The sequence below is a fragment of the Myotis brandtii genome, unplaced genomic scaffold, assembly GCF_000412655.1.
Source record: "Myotis brandtii unplaced genomic scaffold, ASM41265v1 scaffold374, whole genome shotgun sequence".
Taxonomy (NCBI): Eukaryota; Metazoa; Chordata; class Mammalia; order Chiroptera; family Vespertilionidae; genus Myotis; species Myotis brandtii.
The window spans coordinates 3,909,989-3,937,275 of record NW_005364372.1 but is presented as its reverse complement, the minus strand read 5'-3'; the positions used below and the strand labels follow the sequence as shown (position 1 = coordinate 3,937,275).

The 27,287-nt window shown below is 39.3% G+C and overlaps 1 protein-coding gene across 1 annotated transcript in view; it reads left to right on the top strand.

The window, feature by feature from the left end:
* The window catches only part of HDAC9 (histone deacetylase 9), an 846,941-nt gene that overhangs the window by 610,157 nt on the left and 209,497 nt on the right, over nucleotides 1-27,287 (top strand). The window contains exons 16-17 of the mRNA XM_014544651.1: nucleotides 14,682-14,802; nucleotides 19,644-19,693. Of these exons, the coding sequence (XP_014400137.1) occupies nucleotides 14,682-14,802; nucleotides 19,644-19,693 (171 nt within the window). The remainder of the gene's footprint in view (nucleotides 1-14,681; nucleotides 14,803-19,643; nucleotides 19,694-27,287) is intronic.

Here is a 27,287-nt window from a genome sequence, read left to right as displayed (position 1 = left end):
TCACCCAGACTGGGCCTGGCATCAAACCTGCAACCCAGGTATGTGCCCTGGACTGGAATCAAAGCTCTGACCCTTTAGTGCTTGGGCTGATGCTCTAGCCACTGAGAAACACAGCCAGAGCTCTTTGGTAAGTTTTAGAGTTAGTGTTAAGGTTGCCATGGTATTGACAATACAGTTTGGAGGCCAAACCACTCTGTTGTCTGCACAATCCCATCTGGAGCCCATAAACCACCAAGGGACTCATTTGCAGTGGACTGGTCTTAATGGACATTTATTCATGTGAACATTCCTGTCTCACTTTTTAAAAAATATATATTTTATTGATTTTTTAGAGAGAGAGGAAGGAAGAGGGATAGAAAGATAGAAACATCCATGAGAGAGAAACATCATCGATCAGCCACCTCCTCCACACCCCCTACAGGGGATTGAGCACACAACTCGGGCATGTGCCCCGACTGGGAATGGAACCAGTGGCCTCTTGGCTGAACTACACTAGCTGGGCTCACTTTTCACATCTACTGTAAATGTTTCCCAGCTTGGCAATCTTTCTGTGCTTTGCTCAGGGAAGGCATTGCTGTTTACATCTTTTCACTTTCGGGTCTTTGTTATACCCTGGAGCCTTACCCCGGCCGCTCCAAATTAGCAATGGCTCGTCACAGCACTCAGTGGGTTGTTAGATTGTGGTGTTTCTTACATCTCTTAACTGAAGGGACACTGTTTATAAGCGGAGCAAAGTACAGAAATATATGGTCCACAACGGTCTTCAAATCTGTCTGTTACCATCCATTTCTGCCCAGTCTTCCTTTTCATTTCCTCATACATCACATTATTTTAGTCGTGTATTCTTGGAAACCACGAAAGTTCATTCATAGGACACATGGACTGATGGGAGAGCAGACCCAGGTGAAATGCCAGAAGCACTGGGGGGTTGATGAGGATATATGAGTGAGTCTAGTCCCAGACCAGGAAGCTAGGTAAGAGTCTCTTTGGCAAACAACCACACAATAAGTAGTGCACTTGAAGGCCCAGATCAGAAGAGTTGATCTTAATGAAGACCAAGCACAAAAGGCTGGTCCAAAACTTCACAATAATGCTAACATAATGCTTCACTAGGTGTCTGCTTTCTTAAGGGATGAAATTGTTGCCTATGTGTGTTTATTTGCTCCTCTATTATCAAATATCAATGACTTTATGCTGACCTAATCCAAAATATAAAGTAGAATTTCTAAAATCATTAAAAAATAATTTAAGGCATCTAGGATGCAACATCCCTTTGCCTCTGTATGAATGATTTTAAAATATAAAGTGGCATTTTGGGAAATGATCATTAGCTAAACAAATGTTATCCTTTTCTATAGATTTTAATGTTCTATATAAGAAAAAAAATACTACCAAAAGGTATAAAACATAGAACCAAAAGAAACACAACTTAATGTCTCTTCTTGATTGTTTCTACCAGAAGAGCAGGGGTTGAGGAAATGAAATAAAAGGAACATACAGGGATTGTTGCAGACCAGTTTAGCACACTCAGAAATAGCAGAATCTATTTTCTTAGCCAGTAATCTCCCCAGTAAGCACAACTGATACTTGTCCATTGTGAATTTTATTGTAAAGCTTTTATTTGACACATTAATTCTAATATACACATTTATTAATATACTAGGGGCCCAGTGCATGAATTCGTGCACCTTGAAAGGAACTGTGGGCCACGAGGCTGCGGTGGGCCCAGGGGCAGGTCTCGGCCCATCCTCGGCACCCCTGCCCAGCCCCTCCTGCTTTGGCTCCCGGTCCCCTGTCTGCCAGCAGCCCCCCTCCCACTGCTGCCACTCCCACGCACTGACGCTGACAGAGCTGGCCTCACTCACACCCACTGACAGCGCAGAGCAATTGGGGCCGTCGCCAGCAGCGGGTGTGAGCGGGGCCACTGCCGTCAGCAGGTACGAGTGGTGGCTCCTGCCCTGATTGCCCCTCAGGAGCAGGGGGAGGTGGAGAAGCCCTCAGGGCGATCGGAGCTGGCAGTCGGCGCTTGCACCCGCTGACCGCACCAAGCAATCAGGGCTGGCGCCGGGTGCCAGCAGCAGGTGTGAGCGCCGAGTGGGACCGCAGTGCGCAGGAGCAAAGAATTTTCAGTAACCACCAGAGGCTCAGCGACTGGTGCCCTGCCTTGGTCTGGCGCCCCCACTCACCTGCTCTACAATCCCACCGTGGCCAATGCCTGCCATGTTCTACTCGCGCCCCTGATGGTCAGCGCACGTCATAGCGACCGGTTGTTCAGCTGTTCAGTCTATTTGCATATTAGCCTTTTATTATATAGGATTTTTAAACTCTCTAAGGGAGCAAAGTACAGAAATATATGGTCCACAACGGTCTTCAAATCTGTCTGTTACCATCCATTTCTGCCCAGTCTTCCTTTTCATTTCCTCATACATCACATTATTTTAGTCGTGTATTCTTGGAAACCACGAAAGTTCATTCATAGGACACATGGACTGATGGGAGAGCAGACCCAGGTGAAATGCCAGAAGCACTGGGGGTTGATGAGGATATATGAGTGAGTCTAGTCCCAGACCAGGAAGCTAGGTAAGAGTCTCTTTGGCAAACAACCACACAATAAGTAGTGCACTTGAAGGCCCAGATCAGAAGAGTTGATCTTAATGAAGACCAAGCACAAAAGGCTGGTCCAAAACTTCACAATAATGCTAACATAATGCTTCACTAGGTGTCTGCTTTCTTAAGGGATGAAATTGTTGCCTATGTGTGTTTATTTGCTCCTCTATTATCAAATATCAATGACTTTATGCTGACCTAATCCAAAATATAAAGTAGAATTTCTAAAATAATTAAAAAATAATTTAAGGCATCTAGGATGCAACATCCCTTTGCCTCTGTATGAATGATTTTAAAATATAAAGTGGCATTTTGGGAAATGATCATTAGCTAAACAAATGTTATCCTTTTCTATAGATTTTAATGTTCTATATAAGAAAAAAAATACTACCAAAAGGTATAAAACATAGAACCAAAAGAAACACAACTTAATGTCTCTTCTTGATTGTTTCTACCAGAAGAGCAGGGGTTGAGGAAATGAAATAAAAGGAACATACAGGGATTGTTGCAGACCAGTTTAGCACACTCAGAAATAGCAGAATCTATTTTCTTAGCCAGTAATCTCCCCAGTAAGCACAACTGATACTTGTCCATTGTGAATTTTATTGTAAAGCTTTTATTTGACACATTAATTCTAATATACACATTTATTAATATACTAGGGGCCCAGTGCATGAATTCGTGCACCTTGAAAGGAACTGTGGGCCACGAGGCTGCGGTGGGCCCAGGGGCAGGTCTCGGCCCATCCTCGGCACCCCTGCCCAGCCCCTCCTGCTTTGGCTCCCGGTCCCCTGTCTGCCAGCAGCCCCCCTCCCACTGCTGCCACTCCCACGCACTGACGCTGACAGAGCTGGCCTCACTCACACCCACTGACAGCGCAGAGCAATTGGGGCCGTCGCCAGCAGCGGGTGTGAGCGGGGCCACTGCCGTCAGCAGGTACGAGTGGTGGCTCCTGCCCTGATTGCCCCTCAGGAGCAGGGGGAGGTGGAGAAGCCCTCAGGGCGATCGGAGCTGGCAGTCGGCGCTTGCACCCGCTGACCGCACCAAGCAATCAGGGCTGGCGCCGGGTGCCAGCAGCAGGTGTGAGCGCCGAGTGGGACCGCAGTGCGCAGGAGCAAAGAATTTTCAGTAACCACCAGAGGCTCAGCGACTGGTGCCCTGCCTTGGTCTGGCGCCCCCACTCACCTGCTCTACAATCCCACCGTGGCCAATGCCTGCCATGTTCTACTCGCGCCCCTGATGGTCAGCGCACGTCATAGCGACCGGTTGTTCAGCTGTTCAGTCTATTTGCATATTAGCCTTTTATTATATAGGATTTTTAAACCCTCTCTAAGGATTCTAACCTTTCTATCTCAAGCCACATTAATTTGGAAATTTCAATGCTGTGGGGGGAAAAAGCAAACCCCAAAACATGCAACAAACCTTTGAGCAATTCACCACAACTCATTATAGTCAGATGCTGAAAAGCCAGGAGAAAAGCACACCATAAATGGCAAGAGATTGGGTTCATGGGGATGCATTATCTGATTGAAAGACAAGAAGGTTCTTATGCTAACGAGCTTCCTGGCTAGTGTTCATGAGCCTTCTAAAGCAATCAAGGCCAATGACAGTATCTTCCAATTGAACTTGACTTTCTCAGTCCAAGAGAAGTTAAGTTCCAGTTTGGATGTGAATGAACATTTACCTTGATGGCTCAAGGACTGAAGGAGAATCAGGTCTGCCTTTCTAAGTTGCCTAGAGTTAGCGTCCAGCTCTGTTCCGTGGGTATGTCTACAGCAAGCTTTCCTGAGGAGCTAAACTCTGTGTGTCTCGGACTTCAGGGAATTTGAGTACGAGCCGTGGTGAATACATTATGGCTCTCTCTTGAGTGGTATGGACAAGTTCCTCTCCTGGTTGTGAAAATAAGAACTCAACTCAATTGTTTTATTAGATTTTATAGAAAAGGGTATGTTCAAATAAGAAATAACACATGCAAGTTGAGCAATGTATTATTTTCCACTATCCAGATAGCAATCTGCCATCTTTGAACACAATTTTCCTGCCATTGTCTGTATATCTGCCATAGATAGGGATCAACCCGTGCTTTTTTTTTTAAATAACATAATCAATGTGTGTGTATATATATTTTTTTCATCTCCAATTTTTATTACAAGGCATTTTTAAAAATTATTTATATATATTTTATTGTTGATATTATTACATATAGCTCTCATTTTCCCCCTTTACTCCTTTCTCTCATCCCCTAACCCTCCCTTCTCCCAGTTCTTCACTATCCTATTTTCCATGTCCATAGGCTATATATACAACTATATAAGTTCTCTGGTTTCTCTCTTCTTATCCCACCACCCCCACATCGAGGTATGCCAGTCTGTTCCATGCCTCCATGCTTCAGGTCTTATTTTGTTGGTCAATTCATTTTGTTCATTAAATCCATGTGCTTTAGAGAAGGAGTTGACAGAGCTCTGGGGACTTATACCTGGCCAGCAAGCAGAAACCTGTGGCTAGGTAAATGATTCATTCATTGATTACAGTGGGACTCAAAATATTAGCATATATTAGAATGTTAGCATCCCCTGGAGGCTTGTTAAAACAGGGCTTTTGGGGGCTCTAGCCCGAGTTTCAGATTTAATAGGAGTAGGGTTCGAGAATTTGCATTCCTAACATGCGTGTGGGTAATCCTGATACTGCTGATCTGGGCACCACACTTTGAAAACAGGGATCTATCCATTCAACAGTATCTATCAAGAATTTGCATTTTCCAGGCTTCTGTGTTCAGAGCTGCAGATACAATACTGAGAAGAAGCATCCCCTGCCTTCAAGGAGGTTACCATCTGGTGGGATCACAAAAATAAATAGGTCATTAAACTCCCAAGGGGATTTATATTGCCGCAATTTTAAAGACTCATTGATCGAGCTGGGGGAATACCTAAAACGAGAAAGACTGTGGTCAGCAGCCTCCGTAGTCTTAACAGCCTCAGAGGGGCCCTCTGAGCAAGAGAGCAAGGAAGAGATACCATATATCAGAGTGCAACGGAGCAAGTATGCAAGACCTCATGTTGCAGATCTTGCCCTCCTTTATTCTATCTATAGTCAAGCTCCTTTGTCTGTTTAGATTACTGTTTCCCTGGGACAGAGTGCAAGGAGTCCCGGTTCTGCTGGCACACAGAGAAGAGCCAGCTTCCCTCAGTCAACAGCGTAGCCAGTTTTGCAATTCAACAATGATATGATAGAAGAGAGAGCAATTTGAAAGCACCGGGAGGGCTCAATTGTTTCAAAACAATAGACTGGTCCACAAATCAAATTTATGTATTGTGTCGTTTCATTTAGCAATGTAGCACATTAACCAAAATGGATGCCTCAAAGGTTATTGTTCAACATTAGCGTTGACCTTAGTCCTGCCATCAATTATCTGTGTACATTTGTCAAAACATTTAACCTTACTGATGAGGGTGCCGGGCAGCCTCCCTTCCAGCTTCAGTGTTGTATGGAGTTAGATGGCTGAGGAGTTCATTTAGAACATAACCCTTTCTTTGGTTAAGAGCAGACAGCATTTGCCGGCTGTTTTAGTAAACACACTGCTTTTAGTTTGTAAGCTGTAGTGTAAATTGGCCGTGCTTACTAGTCCTGATTAGCAGCCAGAGAAAACCTTGGTCCTCATTGTGTTAGGTTACCATGGTACCGCGGGTTAACTTCTTTTGGCATGACGTGGCGCTGTTTTTGAAAAATTGAGGTGCTTCGTATTCCTCCACACCAGTACCATTTACTTTTCCCCCTGCTGAAGCATCCAAACTTAGTTTAGTGATTTGGTCGGGAGTAAAATGCAAAACCAGCAGCTCTCTGGTCACCGTGAGAAAGAGATCTCAAGAGGTCCTTTGGTGTCCTCTTCAGGAACAGGCTCTTGGACAAGGTCCCCAGGTTTCTGACGTGTGTGTGTCCCCTGAGGGAAAGAATGCGCTCGCCTGGGTTTGGGAAATTGCGGAGATGGACCCATCATCTGTTAGAAATGCACTGGCAGTTGTTTTTCCAGAAGTGCTCATGACTCTCAGCCCCACCAAGCCACCCACAGACATTTGCTTGCTCTCACATTTGTTTTGAGAATAACAACATTTTATAATGCTTTTGTTGGATTGCACGTTATGTGGACTCCGCGTTGCCTCTTTGTGACCAGTATTGAATAACTTTGCTTCTCTTAATTCCTAAGTAAAAAGCATAAGCAGCACGCTGTGCTGCAATCTTTAACTCTTATTTAAGCACCAACACAAAGTAATGACAAAACAATTCTGGGTCCCCAAACCAAGCGCCCGCTGCCCCTCTAGAACTCCTCTACAGTTCCAGTGAGAGAAGTGGGGAGCTGGTCCAGTGTAGTCTCTGGACGCCAAAGAGCTCAGGGCTGGTGTATCCAGCACATGTTCCTGCACACACACAGGTGATTTTCAAATACCTTTTGCAAATCAAACCCTTTGGAATGTGCAGGTTTTCTGACCTCAGTGCTACAGAGCACTGACGCCTGCAAATTCACGAAAATGCAATTAAACATTTGTTTTATAGATAATCTAACTAGATGGCAGCACATAACAGCTTACTGCTTTGTTTAGTTTGAAAAAAAAAAGTGTTTTTCTGTTTTAGAATCGAACACAAAGCAGTAAAAAAACTCAAGCAGAGAGTCTTGTGAATTGTCTCTAAGGATATAGCAGACTTAGGACGCAGTACAAACGATCTAGATGTGATGAGTAAACCAATACGTTATGTCATTATTCTGAAGGAGATTTGTACACCACAGCAGATTGGACCTGGGCAGATAAATACCTTAAAAATGCTTGCGCAGCCTATAGTAAGAATTAAGGTGATTCAGAATTGTTTGTTTGGATTTCTATTTCTGCAAAAAAAAAAAAAGAAGAAGAAGAATATGGAAAACGACCAATCAAAAGAAAGAAGACACACTGCCCTTCAGAATCCATCTGGAAAGTGATATAGGATTTTTAGAGCATTGGCCTGTGCACTGAAGGGTCCTGGTTCAGTTCCTGGACACATACCTGGGTTGCAAATTCAGTCTTTGGCCAGGTCTGGGTCCCTGTGGGAGACAGCCAATTGATTTGTCTTTCTCACATGGCTGTTTCTCTCTCTCTCTCTCTCTCTCCCCCCCCCATCCCTCCACTCATCCCTCCCTCCCTTCCCCTCTTTGTAAAAAATCAATGGAAAAAATGTCCTCAGGTGAAGATTAGTTTTTCAGCCATCTGATAATTGCAGTGTTAAAGTAACAGAAAATGTTTATTGTGACAATTTACTTTATACATGATTATTATATTTAAAAAAGCAGTACTTTAACCTAAACCATTAAAATGCTCATTTACAATGATGTTTAAAAAGAATTATAAATGTAGGAGAGTCAGTTGCATAAAAATTGTGAAAATTGAGCAATTCCACTTAGAGATAACTTTTTTTTTACTTTCTGATGAGCATAATGATTTGAAATGGGTGGGAATCAAATTTTAAAATATATATATCATATACTTTTTAGCACTCAGACTTTTTACTGAATGGGATTGGTTGTTTTTCTGAAAAGCTTTTGAAATTGCTCTATGTCCTAAAATATTTTTAAATAAGTTTTAATAACTGAGCCTGGGCTGTGTGGCTTAGGAGTTGAGTGTTGCCCCAAGGACCAGAGGGTGCGGTTCAATTTCCTGGTCAGGGCACAAGCCCGGGTTGCCGGCTCAATCCCTAGTAGGGCGCATGCAGGAGGCAGCCCATTGATGATGCTCCTCTCTCATCAATGTTTTATCTCTCTATCCCTCTCCCTTCCTCTCTCTCTAAAAAAATCAATAAAAACATTTTTTAAAAAAATGTAATGAGTGAGTCAAGCAGTGTCACAGGCAAGTAGAAGCCACTTGTCATTTTGAAGATCAGATAGATTTTTTCTTTTTACCTCCCAGGCTTCTCCATGCCCACTGTTTAACTACTCTTTAGTCCAGTGGTTCTCAACCTTCTGGTCCTTTAAACACAGTTCCTCATGTTGTGACCCAACCATAAAATTATTTTCATTGCTACTTCATAACTGTAATGTTGCTACTGTTATGAATCGTAATGTAAATATCTGATATGCAAGATGGTCTTAGGCGACCCCTGTGAAAGGGTCATTCGACCGCCAAAGGGGTCGCAACCCACAGGTTGAGAACCGCTGCTTTAGTCCCAACTGTTGGCCAGTCAGTACAGCGTCACTGTCTTTAGCTCACTTACAAACAGGAAGAAAGGACATCCAACACGTGGTTCTCCACCGAGGCTGCCCTTGGACATCCACGGGTGGCTCTAAGCACCTGAAGGCCCAGGCTGTACTGAAAGTTAAGCAGAAGCTCTGGAGGTGGGACCCAGGAATCCATAGTTTTTCAACTTCTGCAGCTTATTCCAAGTCACAGGTGATGTTAAAAATCATGGCCCCAAAAATGCAACTTAAGTTTATGAAGTTTCAACTTTATAAGCTAACTGCAGTCGAGACAAGTGAATGGAGCCAAATATTTGGAGATGGAGAGGAACCAAAGTTAGCATTTACCTGGAAAGCATCAGTGGCACTAACTCCAAAGTTACACACATAAAAAATTTTTAAATTGGGAAAATTGTCCATCATTTTAAAGTTAAAGACTAAGAATATGAGTTTAAAAATTACTCTTCTTTTTCAATTATAATTAAATATATAAAAATGGACTTCAAATAATAGAGTTTGTTTGAAAACTCTCATAGTCAGATCTCCTCCCTTGCCTCAACCATAGTAATCCATCATTTCAATTATTATACTTGCTTGCCTAAGGCAAACCTGTAAATTAACATAAAGAATATTTTATTGAGTTTTTATTGTGTTTAAGGTTATTTCACACAGAATCTTATTATTTTGGGCTGAAAGGGGGCTTTGAAAAAATTTGGACAGCCCTGGCCAGTGTGGCTCAGTTGGTTGGGCGTCTTCCCATGCATGGAAAGGTTGCAGGTTCGATTCCCTATCAGGGCACAAGCCCGAGTTGTGGGCTGCATCCCCAGTAGGGGGCATGCAGGAGACAGCTGCTCCAATATTTCACTGTCTCTCCACTCCCTTCCTCTCTAAAAATCAATTTAAAAAGTTAAAAGAAATAATTTGGGCAAACCTCCTTATGGTTATATATGAAGAAACAATGGTCCCAAGATGTACCTCATAGCTGGCTATGATCACATTAAGGACCATGAGAGTCAGTACCCAGAACTAAGGACACTTGGCTTACAATCCACTCTCTTTCCATGTGACCAACAAAAAGAACCAAAAGCCTGCTGGGCCACCTGCCTCCCTCCAGTTTTTACTACCTTTTCTTTATCAGGAAATTGTGGGGAGAACAATTTATTAGATGCTGAAGAATCTATGGAAGGAGAGAATGCAGTTGGGGGAAGAGCATAGAACCTTCTTTTATGTTACATTGAAAGAAGCAGTTATGTGAAAACTCCAGTAGGTACACCTGGGCATATGCATGCGACCAGATTTTTTTCGTTGTTTAAGAGAGAAAAGTGTATCAAGAATAATGACCAGGCCATGAACCAATTCATTAAATGTAAGTATGGAATTTGTAACAGTGGATAACTGTGACACTCATAAGTCATTTATGATTTTTTAATTCTGTAAGTTGCAGCCCTGTGGATTTTTGTTGGAAAAAAAACAACGCATCTCCCTCTATTTAGGGACATTGGATGAAATATTTCCAGAAAATGGAATATTTCAGTGGAAATTCTTGCCTACTATGTCACCACTTTGAAAATGATTAAAGAAAGTGGGGTCTCCCCCAGCAAAGGCAGGTACTTTTTTGACTTGTCAGATTGAAGCTGGACATTTTCTCTTCGTTTGGAACTGCCACAAAATGAGCCCTTTCATGTCCTCAATAATACCAAACCAATGCAATCCATCTGTTCTGCTAAATTATTTCTAGTTCCCTAACCAAAGGCACTGCTTTTTCATGCATTTTATCATGATTTTATGCCCTTTATTATATTTTACAAAAGGTTCTGATTCCTCCAGGGCCAATGAGAACTGATTAGGACACTGGCCTCCGTCCAGGCTTTGAACACAGGAGGGGAAGGAATAGAACTGTTTCTTTTTTTCCCTGCTCCTTGGCAGAAAAAAAAATTTTAAAAAAGAATCTATACCGTGTGTGTGCTCTGTGTGTGGGTGGGTGTGGGCAGGCTGCATTTTATCCTGTCACAGTATGACTTTGTAGATCATGTTCAGAACATTCCTTCTATAATCAGGTTGCATTAATGGGTTTTCTTTCAGAAAGACTGCTTCTTTAGGAAAGAACCGGGGTGTTGTGAGACTCAATGACATGGTCATTTTAAACTAGTCAAACTTCAAACCAGAATGCAGACTGGGGTTCGGAACTGAGCCGGCATCCCCAGGTGTGCAGCTCAGGGTAGGCACTCCCTGAACATTTTTTCCTTCCCTCATCGGAGGGAAGGAACTGCCTAAGTGCTAGGCACAGAGGATGAAAACAGAATGACGAACACGTCCCACATTGCAGGGTCTCTTGATTAAGAACATGAGAGAAGAGCTAGCCATTGGCTTGCTTTCCCCAGTCCCTAACAGCAAGGTAGTGAAGACCTGTATTTGGAAATACCCAAAAGAACGCCATCTCTTCAGTGCATTGTGTTTCCAAATATACTCAGAATTCTCAAAGAAAACATTTTGATCAGAGTCATAGAAGACTTTAGATAGACATCCTGCAGACTAAGTATCTCTGAGAACGGAAATCAGTATCTCCCTAAATTATGATTATCTGAGCACTTTACCCCATTTTATGACTCATTATGCCATTGACCTTTGACTCAAGAGAGCATCATGAGAGAGAAATGAAGGGATAAAGGGTGCACAGGAAATAGAAAATATGGGAAGGGATTAAGTGAAAATATCTATATTTAAACATAAACACGTAACCTAATAAATTACTCACAATAATACCAGAAAATGAAAACTGTTGGAGACCTCAATTTGAGAGGAAAAGTGAAGTTGACAAATCTAAGACATCTGATAAAAGTGAGGCAAAATGGAAGTACTCCAGGGGACGCTGAGTAAGAGAGAAGGAAAGCTGTTGCCATTTCAGTATTTTCAGCTTATTCATCCTTCAAGTTCCCATAGCAGTGCCCTGTGAGATATAAATCTCAAAACATGCTTTCTCCACATCCTTTTTCCAGGTAGACATTTTTCGTATTGCATTGTTTTTCCCCCCACAGCTTTCTGTAGGAACATGCAGGTCCTGTGTGTGGGTCTTACCCTCCAGCAGCCATAGAAGCAGAAGTGATGATTAAGAATAAGTATTCCTTATCTTTAATGTAATTGTTGTTTAAAAGAACTATATTTTATAATAATAAAAAGGGCCAGTGTAAAATACTTCCTGGGAGTCAAAAGGAAGGAAAGAAGGGGGGAAAAGTGAAATCAAAGCAGTAAAATGAACCGTGTTACATTTTAATAGTGACAAGTTACACTAGAGTGTAAACCAGAATAAGTACATGTCCAATAGGCTGGCCAGTTGTTCTATCCTTACTGTTCGTTAGCTGATATCACTTAAGGGGATGACTGATACTCAAGTTTAGCAGGAGTTCTCTTATGATGTCTCAGCACTTGGGTTATTGTCAATAATTGAATCATGTTAGCAGGTTATTTTTTCAAATATGTGATTGAGAAAAGGAGAAAGGAGTTGGCGCAAGCAAAGAGTGTATGGCTGTAAATATATGTGACTGGTGAATGAAAACATAAAAGATATATTTCTTATTACTGGTATTTAATGGCATACCAGAGGCAGAAATTCAGTTTCAGAGCGGAAAAATATATTTATAGAAAAAGAAAAAAAATCAATGAAACTTTATGATATCAGTCAAAATGTGGGTCTGATTATTAACTATAGAACTGACATTATTTAAGACATAGATGATTCACTGTATGAGCTTATAAAATTTGAGTGGCTATGGAATTCTTAGGTTCATAGAAGTGAGAGCTGGAAGCCCTGTTGTTTCACAGTGTTCATTATTCTGCCGGATAGAACTAGTTGCTGCAGTCTGGTTTCCAGTCCTCTGCTCGTTCCAGTTTTAGATGACTCAGACCATGGATTTGCCACTGTTTATCTTGGATTTTCCAGCAGCTGAAATCTCAGTTAAAATGTTTCTCTTTAATATTGACTTTGAACATTTGCTTCCTATTTTTCTCTCATGTCTTCTCATTCTATTGCTTTGGTTGTTCTGCTCTTCCATAAACATTTTCAAATTTAATGTTTATCATTAAGTCACAAATGCCAATAATGTGTTTATTTATTGATCAGGGCAATGGTTGATCAGATGGCCATCACACATTTGCCTTTGTCTTCAGCATTACTTACCTGGTTTCATTTCAATTTAATTATTGCCTACCTTGGAATAATTTCTCTGAAACATAATTTTATTCCTCTAGAAATGTAAATTGGGTGTCAAAAGGGAGGAACTTCAATGCTGTGACAAAGGAAATTCCATAAGCATTTATTTGTTTAGCAAATAATGGCACAGTGTCAAGAAATTTCCATTTTCTATCACTCCAGTCTCTACACAGTAAAACCCTAGGAAGTGTCAGTAAGTCCAGGCTTCCGGCTGCTCACACATCCACAGCTGCCACATCCCCGTAAATTAGGGAGGTTGAATATGGACGTGTCCTGGTCCTGAGGGAGGTGCTGTTGTCACCTGAGGTTTCTGTGTCACCTGGTGATCCCTGGGCAGGGACATGAAAGGACAGATTCTCTTCGAAGTTCACTGAACGTCGTTCTCTTCCAATCCATTGCCTTATAAGTACCTTATTATGATACATATTTTAAGTGAAATATTAACACTATCTGGGTAATTTTAGGAAACAGCAATTTTAAAAAGTTGGGCTAATTCACTTCATACACCAACATGATATTTCTTGGGCCCACAGACATGCCAGCTGAGAACTGTGGCCGCAGATTGACTGGCTGAGCTTTAACTTAACAACTTAACGTATGGTTTTGTCTTCCAAAGGACTGTTCTTTCTTAGGTGACGTGAAAGTCTCTACCTAGCAGGTGTGTAGAAATATTGACTGGGTCTGGAGTGTCTCAGCCTGTCTCTGGTTAAACAGTGGTTATCATTTTTGTTTCATTCCCATTCTGTCACAAACTAATGCTTTTATAAAGTGTATTAAAAATGAAACACTACAAAAATGAAAATTGATTGAAGGACGTACAAGATTCTATTAGATTCAACAGTCATAAAGATACTCTGTCAATTTACTATAAAAGTTTCTTAATGTTTACTTAGAATTCTATACAGACCTCATCAGACCATAAACAGTTCCTGAACTGTTACTGATCCCATAGGTCACACATTGGTCTAGATCAGGGTGGGGAACCTTCAGCCTGGGGGCCTTATCATTTGGTCTGGCCCTGCCAAGGCAACAACAGGCAGGGCTCAAAATTCAATAAATCTAGGAGCTTTGTTCATAGCAACATCAATTTATGATAAGTGAATTACATTAAGTGAATGATGTTATAAATATCCAAATGGCCTTTGGCAGAGAAAAGGTTCCCACCGCTGTCGATGAACACTACTATGAGGTGCACACACATGGAGGAGTGATCAGCATATTTGTTCTAAACAAATACATTGAAATGTATTGGTCTTACTTAAGTCCTTTAAGAAACAATAAGGAATATGTTTCAACAAATGTTTTAGGTGAATGTAAAATAAGATGTTAATCAATTTACTTCTCAGCAAAACTACAGACCCTGTTTGTTTTTAAGCTGATACTTTTGCAAAGGAGTTAGCTATTAATTTCTTTGTTATAGTTTTTTTTTATGCCAAAGGAGAATATGCTTTATGTCAGTTGCCCATTTAGGTACAAGCAGTCCATCGGTCCTGAACGTTGCCTACTCTCATTTTTCAAATATTATTATGGTACTTTACTAAGCAAATCAGTGTCACATTCCTTCATGATGAAACTCAGCCCATTATTAATCATCTTAAATGTGACTTGGGGCCTTATTTTCTTCGAAACGTTGTCAGTGGAGTACTGTAGGCTTCTGCTGTTTTCTTTCAGCGGATTCAAGGTCGAAAAGCCAGCCTGGAGGAAATACAGCTTGTTCACTCTGCACATCACTCACTGCTGTACGGCACCAACCCCCTGGACGGACAGAAGCTGGACCCCAGGACGCTCCTAGGTCTGTATGGGCCTCTCTTCTACTGAGAACAGCACATTCCAGCACTATCATTAGTCAAGGCGGGTGTCAGTTCAAAATACTTGGCAAGCAGTGCTCTTTGGAATGAGTGAGTCCCGTACAATAAGCCAATGCAGATGAAGAAAAATCTTGCATTAGAAAAAATGACCATGCAAGTTCCATGACGTTAACATTTAAATTCATGTTTATTTGAATAGCTTTTCTCCACTGCATTTTAGCACACAGGAATAAATGCACAGTTGAGTTTGTTTGCTTACATTTTTAAACCAAAAGAAGAAAGGTTTTCACAATCTTTATGCAAATTTATCTTCACCTTTTCCATTTGTTTTGTGTCATTCAGTTCTTTTTCTTTGTGACCTAACAGACAGAGGGCATAGTACAACTTCTTTTAAGTGAAAACTCCTTAGTGCTATGCCTAGAATATGGCATTTTATAGTTAGATTGCATTTTAAAACTTGATATAATCTTTTTAATGTCTTCACTGTAGAATTAAACAGTAAAGTAAGTGGCAGAAGTAGAAAACTAATAAACATAATTTTTAGTTAACATATTATTTTTCAAACTTCTGCCATCGGATTTTAAAATAAAATGAATGTTGAACAGGGTTATATAAATGAACAATAGAAGTAATAGATTTGGAAAAAGTTCAATACAGAACCTTATTTTAGCTGAAACAATTCTATTAAGTTTATTAACAACCTTTTATAGTGGAATAACAATACATGACATAGCTATACATACCAAAAGGATATTTTAAAAACAATTTTAACTTAAAAAAAGGTATTGCAGGGCTTTTTTTTTGTCCCCTTCTTTCAATAAAACCTATTGTGTCAATTCCAAATTATTGGACTCTCTCACCTAATTCAATATTTCAGAATGATTTTATATTAACTGGTCCTAAAGAATTCAAAAGCAAATATTTGACATGCAGTAGGCAGGTATCCCTCACCTTATGAAGTAAAGGAAGATGAGTTAGTGTGTGTATGCCTACATGCATTCAGGGGAGCTACTGGAAGAAACTGACAGAAAGGGGAACACATGAACATTATTCAGTGTTTGCCCTATCCGGTTTGGCTCACTGGATAGAGCGTTGGCCTGGGGACTGAAGAGTCCCAGGTTCGATTCCGGTCAGGGGCATGTACCTTGGTTGCAGGCACATCCCCAGTAGGGGATGTGCAGGAGGCAGCTGATCGATGCTTCTTTCTCATCGATGTTTCTAACTCTCTATCCCTCTCCCTTCCTCTCTGTAAAAAATCAATAAAATATATTTTAAAAAGAAAGAAAGTTATTCAGTGTTTTAGCAAACATTATTAAAATTTGATGAGAAACAACAGTTCGTATAGAATTAAATCTATATGTTAATATAAAGACGAATAAGTCAATCTGAACATATGTACTCTGTATTTTTTTCCTTCTGTTGAAGGAAGGAATCTCTGCATGTAAAGTACTTCATTTACTGTGGATACTACGTAATAAATGTCCTTATTTTTACATGAATTAATAATCTCACACAATTTACCCAAAGATGAAGTTAACCACACATTACCGTTCATGGTTTTATGAGGTCAAAATTCTCACACACTTAAAGATAGGAAGCTATGTTCATTTTTATTTATTTATTTATTTTTTGGTTAATCCTCTTCTGAGGATATTTTTTTTTTTTTTATCTGACCTGATTGATTCCTTAAGTATTTCTGAAGCTAAACCAATCTCATTTTGCATGTATATTCTTCAAGTAACCCCTAGAAATGAAATGGCTGGGTCAAAGAATTAAACACAAAATTGAATGGATTAAAATTTGCCTTCTAAAAACTTTGAACCAATTTGTACATGCTCTTACTTTGCCACCCTAACCCTAACTCAGTATTGTTAAGATGTCAGTTGTCTCCAATTTGATATATATATTCAACACAATCCTCCCCCCCCCCATTTTTTTTTTTTTAGTATAGTCTTAAACTATAAATCAGTATAGATATAGGACTAAATATTTTGGATTTAATTGGGAAGAACTTACACGTAGGTGTTTGAGAGATATTCCAAAACAACAATTTTCTAAATTTTAAGAGAAAAGACATGTTTGTGAAAGAAATGAAGTTTAAATTTTGATGAGCTGGAACTGTTTACTTATGAAACATGGCAATGCCATCATTTTTTTTTTCAAACGAAATTTTTCACTTGAACAAAACTGATTTTCTCAAAATATTCAACATAAATATCATTTAAAAAGGAATTCCAATGTATAGTTTAGACTTCTGGCAACTCTTTTCATGTATGTATGCGATGAAACACTGAGTATCAATAACTTAATTTTTAAAGTTTAAATCCCCAATAATCTGGCCACTTATCTCATGAGGTTTGAGTATTTAATGTGAGATATAAAATTGAAGATTTTAGGGTTAGCTTTGGGTATATATGTGGAGTTAGTTCCACAGGCACCTCTCAGGGCTTAGTGCAACAATTTCAATATTAGGTATAGGCCACATGAGTAAATATAAACAAGGACATTGCATTGCTTAGTCTTGATGTCAAGCATGAAATTGTGCGTTGATACCACTTCTGAACTACTTCACTATCTCATGTGAGTCTAGTAGTAGACACAGCACGTTTTCCTCCAATCAAGTTCAAAGTGAATAATTCCATTGTTTTTTAAGTTTAACTTTTCATACTTTTTTGTTCTTTATAAAATTTGAATTCTCATGGCTTATTTTTTATTTATATCTAAAAAACCAGACTGCCATGTATAAGTATAGAGATGTAGAACCATCAAGATATTTCTCTTTCTTTTTCCCTTTCTTTCACTCCTGTATATTCCTCTTCTTCCCCCATTCCCTCCCAATGCAGAGTGGAGGTGGTGAGGTGGGGGGAATTTGTCAATGTGCACACACATTGAATTTAAATTCATTCAATTTATGAAATTTCCGAGTTGAATTGATAATACTACTCTTCCTAGTTATGTTCCAGAGTTAGGAGGATTTAAATAAGAGGAGTTCATTATGACCAGACCTATCAGTCTTTGTATCTTGAAAGATATCTATAGATTATAAAATAATTAGATTTGAAAACATGCACCATTTATCTCTTTAAATACTCTAGACCCAGTAAGGTGACACTTTAAAAAAATTCTCTCCAATCATTTCTGGTACAAGGTTTTCCTTAGCATTAATATTCCTGTCGTTCTTACTACCAGTTTTCATAATCCTGTGGCTAGCCAGATCTCAGTTCATGGGGATGGCAACATAACATTATTTTTAAAAATGCCAGTCAATTAAAATTTTTACACACCACTAAATTTAAATTATTTGTCTTTTTTGTATTATGTAAACATTACTAAATACAATTCTCCTTAAGCAGCTTAACGTTTATTTTCGTTATTCTCTTTGAGTTTACATAAATTTTTTAAAATTACTTTATTGCATTGTAATATTAACTTTATTCCCTTTAACTATGGAATGAAGAGTTCAGACATTAAAGATACAATATTATATATTTTAATTTCACATATGACATATGAATGCATCCTTGCAAAATATTCAATAATATAGAAATATCTTTGTTATGAGCAACAACTTAAGTAAACTTTATCCCTCCCCAAGCTATCCATAAATTTTTTATGTATCTTTTACTGATGTCAGCATTTCAGGTTTAATATGTTTTTATGACTTGTTTTCTATTGCTTATTTTTTTCATGAATACCCTTATATATAATGAGGTGTATCATTTTTTTCATTTGTACTTAAAATTTTGTTTATCATTTTCCATCTGTTAGCTATTGCATTTGAAAAAATCAACTCATGAAATTTCTTGTTTTCAAAAATCAAATATTTTCTGTGACATTAAAATCTATTTAGACTTTTATTGACATGGCATGTGAATTCCACCACAAGCCTGTTTTCATTTTTCATTATTATTTCGTTGATCATCAATAGAGCAAATGAATTGGGAAAGGTGAAATGGAAGTTTGCACCTCCTTCTACCACTAATCTCCTGAGTGACTCATCTGAGTCACTTCAGAGCCATTTGACTATGACAGGGAAATGCCTACTCCTTTCCCTCTAATTATTTTGCAAGGCAGATTTTAGCCTAAGAAATTTAGGAGTAGTTATTTTTGTTTTCTCTACTCATGTAGTAGATAATGTAGAAAATAAAAATGCAGATAACCAAAAGGATCAAAATTCCTTAAAGTATTAATACTAAGAGACAGTCACAAGTAAGATTTTGGCATATATTTTAGAGAAGATATATCATTGTATTATATAGATCCCTAAATAGTATTAACCTCATTGTAGTGTTTTGTAACTTGTTTGTTTGAAAAATTATAAATATTGGAGAGGCTAAGTATACTTAGTCATAGCTATATCTGAAATAGAAATTTAAATCTGTATTTTTAATAGATGTTTTAATATTTGAAACATTAAAAAATGGATGTCTTTCATAAATATTGGCTTGTAAAGCCACATTAGAGGGATATACTCAGTGAACAGCTGAGTTATTCATAGTAAGGTATAAATTTAAAAATGTTGTGATACATTGTACAATGTGTGGGACAGTTAAAACAAATCTTAAGACTTAAATTTCATAGGTATTTGTTCATGTGGGACAATAGACTCTACATGTAATATTTTTATTTATTTGCTGTGAGCTTTTACCTATCTAAAATTTGATCAGTTTCCTCCTGAGTTAAATGATAGATACCATGTGACATAATACTATGTATTAATAAACACATCAAAAATTATAACTTAGTTGTTAGAAATATTAAAAATTAATATTTAAAGACTATATATTCCCAATTTATATTTTTTTCATATCTTCTTGCTATATAGGTGATGCTTCTCAAAAGTTTTTTTCTTCATTACCTTGTGGTGGACTTGGGGTAAGTATGAGTTTGTTCACTGCTTTTAAATAACAAATTTCCAAAAATATCTCCTTTGATTTATCTATTCAATTATGTTTAAGGCTGTTTTTCAGTAGAAGTTACACTACACTGCATGACTAACTCCATAATTTGTAGGGCTCAGTGCCAAATGAAAATACACATCCCCCTGTTCAATAACTAAGAATGCAAGATGGCAACAGTAGAGAATTAACCAGTGTAGGCCCCTCTTTCTGTAGGGCCCTGTGTGACTGCACAGGTCACTGCTCACAAAGCTGGCTTTTCTAGGCTTTTCTATACCTGGGGAAGAGGTAGTACGAGAGGGTACAGTTTTGTAGCAGAATTCAGTTTGCAAAGCAGTCACACTGAATATGCAGATACATTATTTATATTCCTGATGAAAATGGCATAACCCTCACAGAGTGCTTTGAATTGTGGGACATTATGCTTGTGAACCTCCGGGGGCCATTTTTGTCTTCAATAATTAACAATGTTTTTGACCCAGGATATTTATAACACCTTGCAGGGACAAATTTGTTTGAATCCAGCAACATATGAGGAAAAGTGTCTACATTTTGTGGATGATTAGAACATACCCAATAGTCTGCAATCTATTTAAAGTTAACCCTTACCATTAATAGACATTCATCCTGTAGAGCTGAGTGCTAAGTCATGTTGGGACAACATATACTAGACCAGGTTTAAGGACTAAGGAATTTAATTCAATTAGGTTTCTTGGATATGGAAGGGAAAGAACAAAACTAGTCTTTTGTATGCCATGTATTAGGCAATATTTTGCTATAACTAAATTTTATACAGGGAATCCCCATGTATTTTCAGGAAATTCTTTCATTTTAGTGATGTTAGATTTATCCAGGATAATCTTTCTAGTCCTTTACCTGTGATTCTGCCCTCTAGAAATAAGAGTGGAAACTACAACTAACAACTGATAGGACTTTACAGTTTCTCGTGTACAACAGAGGTTCATAACAACTTGGTAAAATAGTCATGATTATTAGCACCATTTTGCAAATGAGAACCTGAAGTGTCAGAGAAGTGAGGTTATCTTCCTGAAGCCACACAGTACAGGGGAAAAAGTGGGAAGTATGAGGTGGATGGGAAAGTCCAAGTGGAAGAGTTCCAAAAGAGCATTTTAGGTGCTTCCATGGCTTCCATATTGAACAGGCTAGCCACAGCCCCTGGAGCCAGCAGAGCAGCCACATGGCTGGTGTGGTGAGGTCCCCTCTGTGGCAGCTCACCAGTGAGCTTGGCTTTTTGACCCCCAGCACAGGACAATCACCACCCCATATGTGTCCTTGCTAAGTTTTAGCAAGCTTCCTGTGAAGCTAGGAGCTTGCAAAATTATTCTAGAAAGCAGAGGACAAACTGATTTTTAACATGGGGTTCATTGGCTTTGAGATTATTTTCTAACATCCCAAGTGACCATCTTATGAGAATGGCTGATTACCTGCAAATGAGGCAAAGAAAGAAACAAAGCTAAGGACTACTTATAGGTCTGGTGATGGTGAGGAAATCAAAACTGTTGAAAGAGTGGTGGTCCCCAAACCCCCACTCCTTTACAAGTACCTATATTCCAGGACCCAGAGCTTAAATGAGGACAGCTCCCCAGGACCCACCTCCCAAGCCTGAACGGGGCCGTGCCTATAACTCACTATCCCTTGAACACAAAGTTCCTTCCTCTACTCTGCTGCACTAAACCCATAGCAAGGTAACTTCTTATCTTTAGCCAGAACTGCTCTAGCAAACTCTTAGATGTACCCAATGAATGAACAGTGCCTGTCACTTCTGACAGTGGGTGTCACAGAATAAGTCCTTAGTAAGGTCCTCAGACCTAATTCAGATGGTGTCAGTGCTGGTGGGAAACTGTAGCTTGAGCAGAGGCAGGAGAAGGCAGGAGAAGTTTGCCTGCATTAATACTGGAGAGGGCTGGAGAGAGTTACCTCTGTTTATCAAATTGGCCTATAGGTCTCTGGTGGTGAGTTTGGAGGTCTAGGTGAGTGTATGTGTGTGTGTGTGTACACAAGCTTGTCCTGTTGATGTACCAGAGAACTCGTTGGATTCAGTCTTCCTGTGGTTTTTTTTTCAAGAAATTAAATTGTGTTCTTATACATGAAGGTATCATATTGCCCCCTAATATCTTTGGTTTTGATTTAAGTCCTAAGAGAGACTCTGGATCCTCTGGATTTGTACTGGTCTCCGTTTTTACCTCCCAGACAGTTCTAGACATACTCCGTATATGAAAGATACCCAGTATGAACTTGGTGTGGCCCAACTTGGCATGATAGGGGCACCCTAGTGAGCTTGGAAACCACTAAAATGGCTTTTTTCTTAGGCCATCGTTCTGCTTCAGATTATCTAAGATGAACCCACTGGTTTAAATTCTAAAATACTTAAATGCTCCCCAACTGTTAAATAAATTCCAGTTACCTTTCTACTAGATGGGTTTATTACATACTTACTGAATGCTGATGATTAGATGGCTTTTGAGGAGACTACCTGAGACTTTATGAAATCATTCCCTAAAATTCCATGTGATGATTCAGCAGTGTCGTTCAGGCAGCTCAGTGGGTGAGTGGTATACAATGTACTTTAAAATATGCTCTCCTGAGTTGCATTTTGAGCAACAACCTCAAGGTTTCTGAATTCTTTTGTGTTTGGTTTTCATTTTGTTTAGTTACTATGGCATGACTCATTTCTGATGACTGTGTGATTGCACTACAAGAAAATGCGCCGTTGAAAAGAGCATTGTACCAAATCCCAGGACTTGGTCGGAGTATAGTGAAACCGATAATTAAGGGACTCCGGAAACAAAAGCCAGCACAGGACCATTTTAGTTCTCACTCCTCAGGGTATACATATCACCAAAAATAGTGATCATTTTCCTGGCCATCTGACCTGCTGCTGTGTGAAGAAATCTTGAAGTCATTTCTCAGCCTTATTTTTCCCTCTTCACTTGATAGGCCACAAAGAAAAAAAAAAAGAAAAGAAAAGAAAAAGAAAGAAAACCCACAAAAGCAAGGACGAGCAGGCTTTTATGATAATGTCGTCATCAGCTCCCAGCTTCAAACGCTTCTGCGGCTTTTGAGTTGTCATTTATAACTTGGAACTGAATCGACCCATAATTCCCCTGATACACTTAGAGAAATTGATAACAGACTCTGCACTTCTTTTATGGCTCGGAGGAGGCAACTCCAATCACATCACTATTGGCAGGCAATATTATTTTTTGACATGGTTGTAAAAGTATAAAGGGGCTTATGGCATTTGTTTAGATGAGGAATGGGCTCTCAAGCTGTGCTGGGGTTTACGGGACCAGATTAGTGAGAAGCAAAGGGAATATGATGTTTGCAAACAGGATATGATTTTATATATAAGTTTGGGTTTCATGCTCTGGTCCCTGGGGAAAGCCCTGCAGACAGCAGAGAATTCCACTTTCATCCTACGACAGACAAGCTCCCAGTGCCAAAAGGCAGACACAGCTCCGTGGTCAGTGGGCAGCGTCAGACCCTTGATTGGAGGAGGAGGAGCTGTGGAAGAGGCAGAGTAATTCCCTAGGAGGAATGAGGAATTGCAGAGCCTGGGCAGAATCCCGGCCAGCCTAACTGGTCAAAGATGTGCCAAAAATGAGGCTCCGTGAGTTTAATCAAGGCGCTTTCTCCAGCAGCAGCTCGGTCGGACTGGGAACAGGAAGCCGGCTTTTTATTGCAAACTTTTACTCGGCCCATATTCTATCTGATTGCACCTCGCTCTGACACACTGTGGGGGTTAGGGATGTCATTTTTCTGTGATTTGGGGAAGGGGAAATGGGGAGAAGAATTAGGTAATTGTGGGGAGGTAATTTAAGGCTCATTTCAATTGCTCTGAGGTTTTCAGCAGACGTTTCAGCCATATACTAACTACACTCACTGTACAGGAGGCAGGTTTGGATGAAATGGCTCAAATTTTCTTTCATTCTGTCAGGTTTAAAATGTAAGCTCTCCCATCTGATATATACAATTTACATATGTGGAAATATGATATATGTACATATATTTATTCAAAAGAAAATTCTGTTATTTTACATTACATTAATACATTCACATTATTTTTCCATTTAATATACCACATTGGTCCTCCACGTTTATTCTCCCCAATAATAGTAAAAAGAAAAAGTCCAGTGATCAGCCTTTCAAAGGACTGCTTTAATTTTCTCGATTGTATTATAATATCAGGAAATAATTTATTTTATTTTTAATACATTTTTATTGATTTAGAAAGGAAGGGAGAGGGAGAGAGAGATAGAAACATCAATGATGAGAGAGAATCATTGATTGAGCCTGCAACCTGGGTATGTGCCCTGACCGGAATCGAACCGTGACCTCCTAGTTCATAGGTCAACACTCAACCACTGAGCCACGCCAGCTGGGTGGAAATGATTTATTTTACGACCAAATCTACAATTATATAGTTGAATTGAATATAACAGATAGGTTTGGTTAGGGCACATTTCTCCTGCTATTTAGAGTGGTTGTTTGTGTTGTTTTTTTTTTAAACAAAATTAGTATTTTATTTATTTATTTATTTATTTATTTTGTTAATCATCACCCAAGGATATGTTTTCATTGATCCCTAGAGAGAGTGAAGGGAAGGGAAGAAAGGAGAGAGAGAGAGAGAGAGAGAAACATTGATGTGAGAGAAACACATCGATTGGTTGCCTCTGGCATGCACCCCTACTGGGACCTGGGATTAAACCTGCAACCCAGGTATGAGTCCTTCACTGGAAATAGAACCCAAGACCCTGTGGTGCACAGGCCAGCACTCTAACCACTGAGAAACACTGGCCAGGTCAACAAAATTAGTATTTTAAAAGGCATACCATATGCCATCATAAGAGGAGTGAAGGGCAGGAAAAATAAGATAAGACTTGTCAATGGTTTACCAAAGTGCAGGAATGAGATAAGGAATAACGAGTTGCTCTCAGAGCCTTTTCATTGGGCTGATTTGGATAAATGCTATGCTGTGGGGGCACAAAGGATGAGACTTCCAGAACAGAAGAGAGGTGTGAGGGTTACTCAAGCAGGCATAAGCAAAACTGTTAAGAAACAACTAGGCATGAATGTGTTTGTGTATTGCAAAGGGCAGTTATAAGTGAGGGTCAGGGGAGTCATCCAAGTAGTAACTGTTTAGGTTATAACAACACACCATATTTTTGACATTTGCACCAAGCAGTTGCCAATTAATATGACTTATTTTTTCTGCATAAAAACCTAAATCAAAACCTATGCTTATGCCAAAATTGGGATGTTCCTAAAGTTTTGATAATGACTCAGAGACCCCTGCCTTTTATCCTAAGTGCGTGCATCTTGTGTTATTCCGCCCAGTTATCTTGAGCACGCACAGTGCCTTTTGTTGCGTCCACAGAGAGAGGAGGGGGTCACATCTGTTTCTCACGTGCCGTAATCAGGATAATGTTGATTTCCTTCGTATTAATGTGCAGCTCGGCCCTGACTTGCAATCAGTACTTCATTTCCTCCACTGCTGTTATCAAAGATCCATCACAGTCCTCTTCCCTCCAGCACAATAAAAGGATCCACCCTGATTTGGAATCTCTCTTTTCCTCATCTCCCCTTCCTAATTGTATTTGGGTTTTCATTAGTTTTCAAACATGATGCAAATGACACCAGCAGGAACAACCCCGGGCACCTGGGAAAAGGAAAACAGATAAGCCACCTTAATGAAAGTGTTTGAAAAGATTTTTATTTGTGCTGTGGATTCCGCAAAAAGATCATGTTGCGCCAGAGTGGGAAACTGGAGTACAAAATACTATGCAAGCCAGGGAATTCCTGCTAAGTGACAAAGGAAGTTTCCAGTATTGCATAGCGTATGCTCCCACAGAGATAAACATATGCACATTACTCTGTGTTTACTAGAAGATGTAAAATTTCATAGAGTCTTTAAGTGTCTGATGCCCATTGCAGAAGAGAGGAAAATTAGAAAGGAAAACCTTCACATCCTCTTTAATTCACGTAGCTGTAGCGTCCCATCGGCGGTGAAATTCCTTTAGTTGCTTTGACAGTATGGCTGAGGACAACAGGATGCATTTTGAAATTTTATCTTCATTTTCTTTTTAAAGTAAACCTCAGTATAGCAAAGGTATTAAAATTCTTCTCTTGCCAAAATGAAATCATCGTCAAAGCTTTACCCATGTGTTTTTTACATTCTTGGTGGCACACAATGTCTATGGAAAATTGTATGTGCAACTATATCAACCAAATGATTCAGTAGCAGGGAAGAAAACATATATCCTTTTTAAAATAATTTTTGCTCTATCATTTTCCTGTTCTATAATAATGTTCTCCATTTGCCTATGTGTCTTGATGAAAAGCATCGAGACAAGAAGAAATTGCTCCTTAGATTCTGTAGTTGCTGACGGTAAATGGATTGGAGAAAGTTAAGCTTCTGCCTAACTCAGGAAACCTATGGTTCTATGAAACAAAAACTCTGAAAAATTAAAACATACTTGAATACATTTGAATATACAGTCATCTACTGATTGCCAATTCTGTCTGTCAAGAAAACATAAAGCCTTAGGTCAAACAGAAGTTTAGAGTTCACACAGGAAATGGGGCTACCTAGAGAAGGAATCTTGCTACAGCTTCTCTGTTGTGCAGCCTGAAATACAGCTACATCCAGCCCCAATCAGCCTTTCATTCTGATGGAAAAAACTGCACTTGCATTTTCCCTTTGTCATATTTCTACCCAGGATAGTTCCAGGTCTAGATAGTCATCCTGTAACAAACTAGTAGTAGCATATCATTATCGGATGTGCTATCATGAAGTATTTTGACAGTAAGTTGAGTGAGGTATGATGGCTGAATTTTCAAATAATAATTTTTCTTTCAAAATCCAAAACAAAAATACACTGGTTTTCAGAGTGCTTGAAACGGCAGGTAGTTCATGGCCCACTTCCTAGGAGGTAATCATTCCCAACCCCCAAGCGGACCCCATAGCTCCTGCCTTGTGGGCCAGCATCTTCTTGTTATTGTGCAGGCTTCATTTTAAATATAAAATAAGTAAAGTCAAGGACTTTACATTCTAAGCAATGGCTCACTTATCTTAGAAACAAAGCATATATTGAATCATTGTTTATATGAGTACTAATGAGACTATTAAAGACTAATACATTTAGAATGATATACGAGGGAGAGAGAGATAGAAACATCAATGATGAGAGAGAATCATTGATTGAGCCTGCAACCTGGGTATGTGCCCTGACCGGAATCGAACCGTGACCTCCTAGTTCATAGGTCAACACTCAACCACTGAGCCACGCCAGCTGGGTGGAAATGATTTATTTTACGACCAAATCTACAATTATATAGTTGAATTGAATATAACAGATAGGTTTGGTTAGGGCACATTTCTCCTGCTATTTAGAGTGGTTGTTTGTGTTGTTTTTTTTTTAAACAAAATTAGTATTTTATTTATTTATTTATTTATTTATTTTGTTAATCATCACCCAAGGATATGTTTTCATTGATCCCTAGAGAGAGTGAAGGGAAGGGAAGAAAGGAGAGAGAGAGAGAGAGAGAGA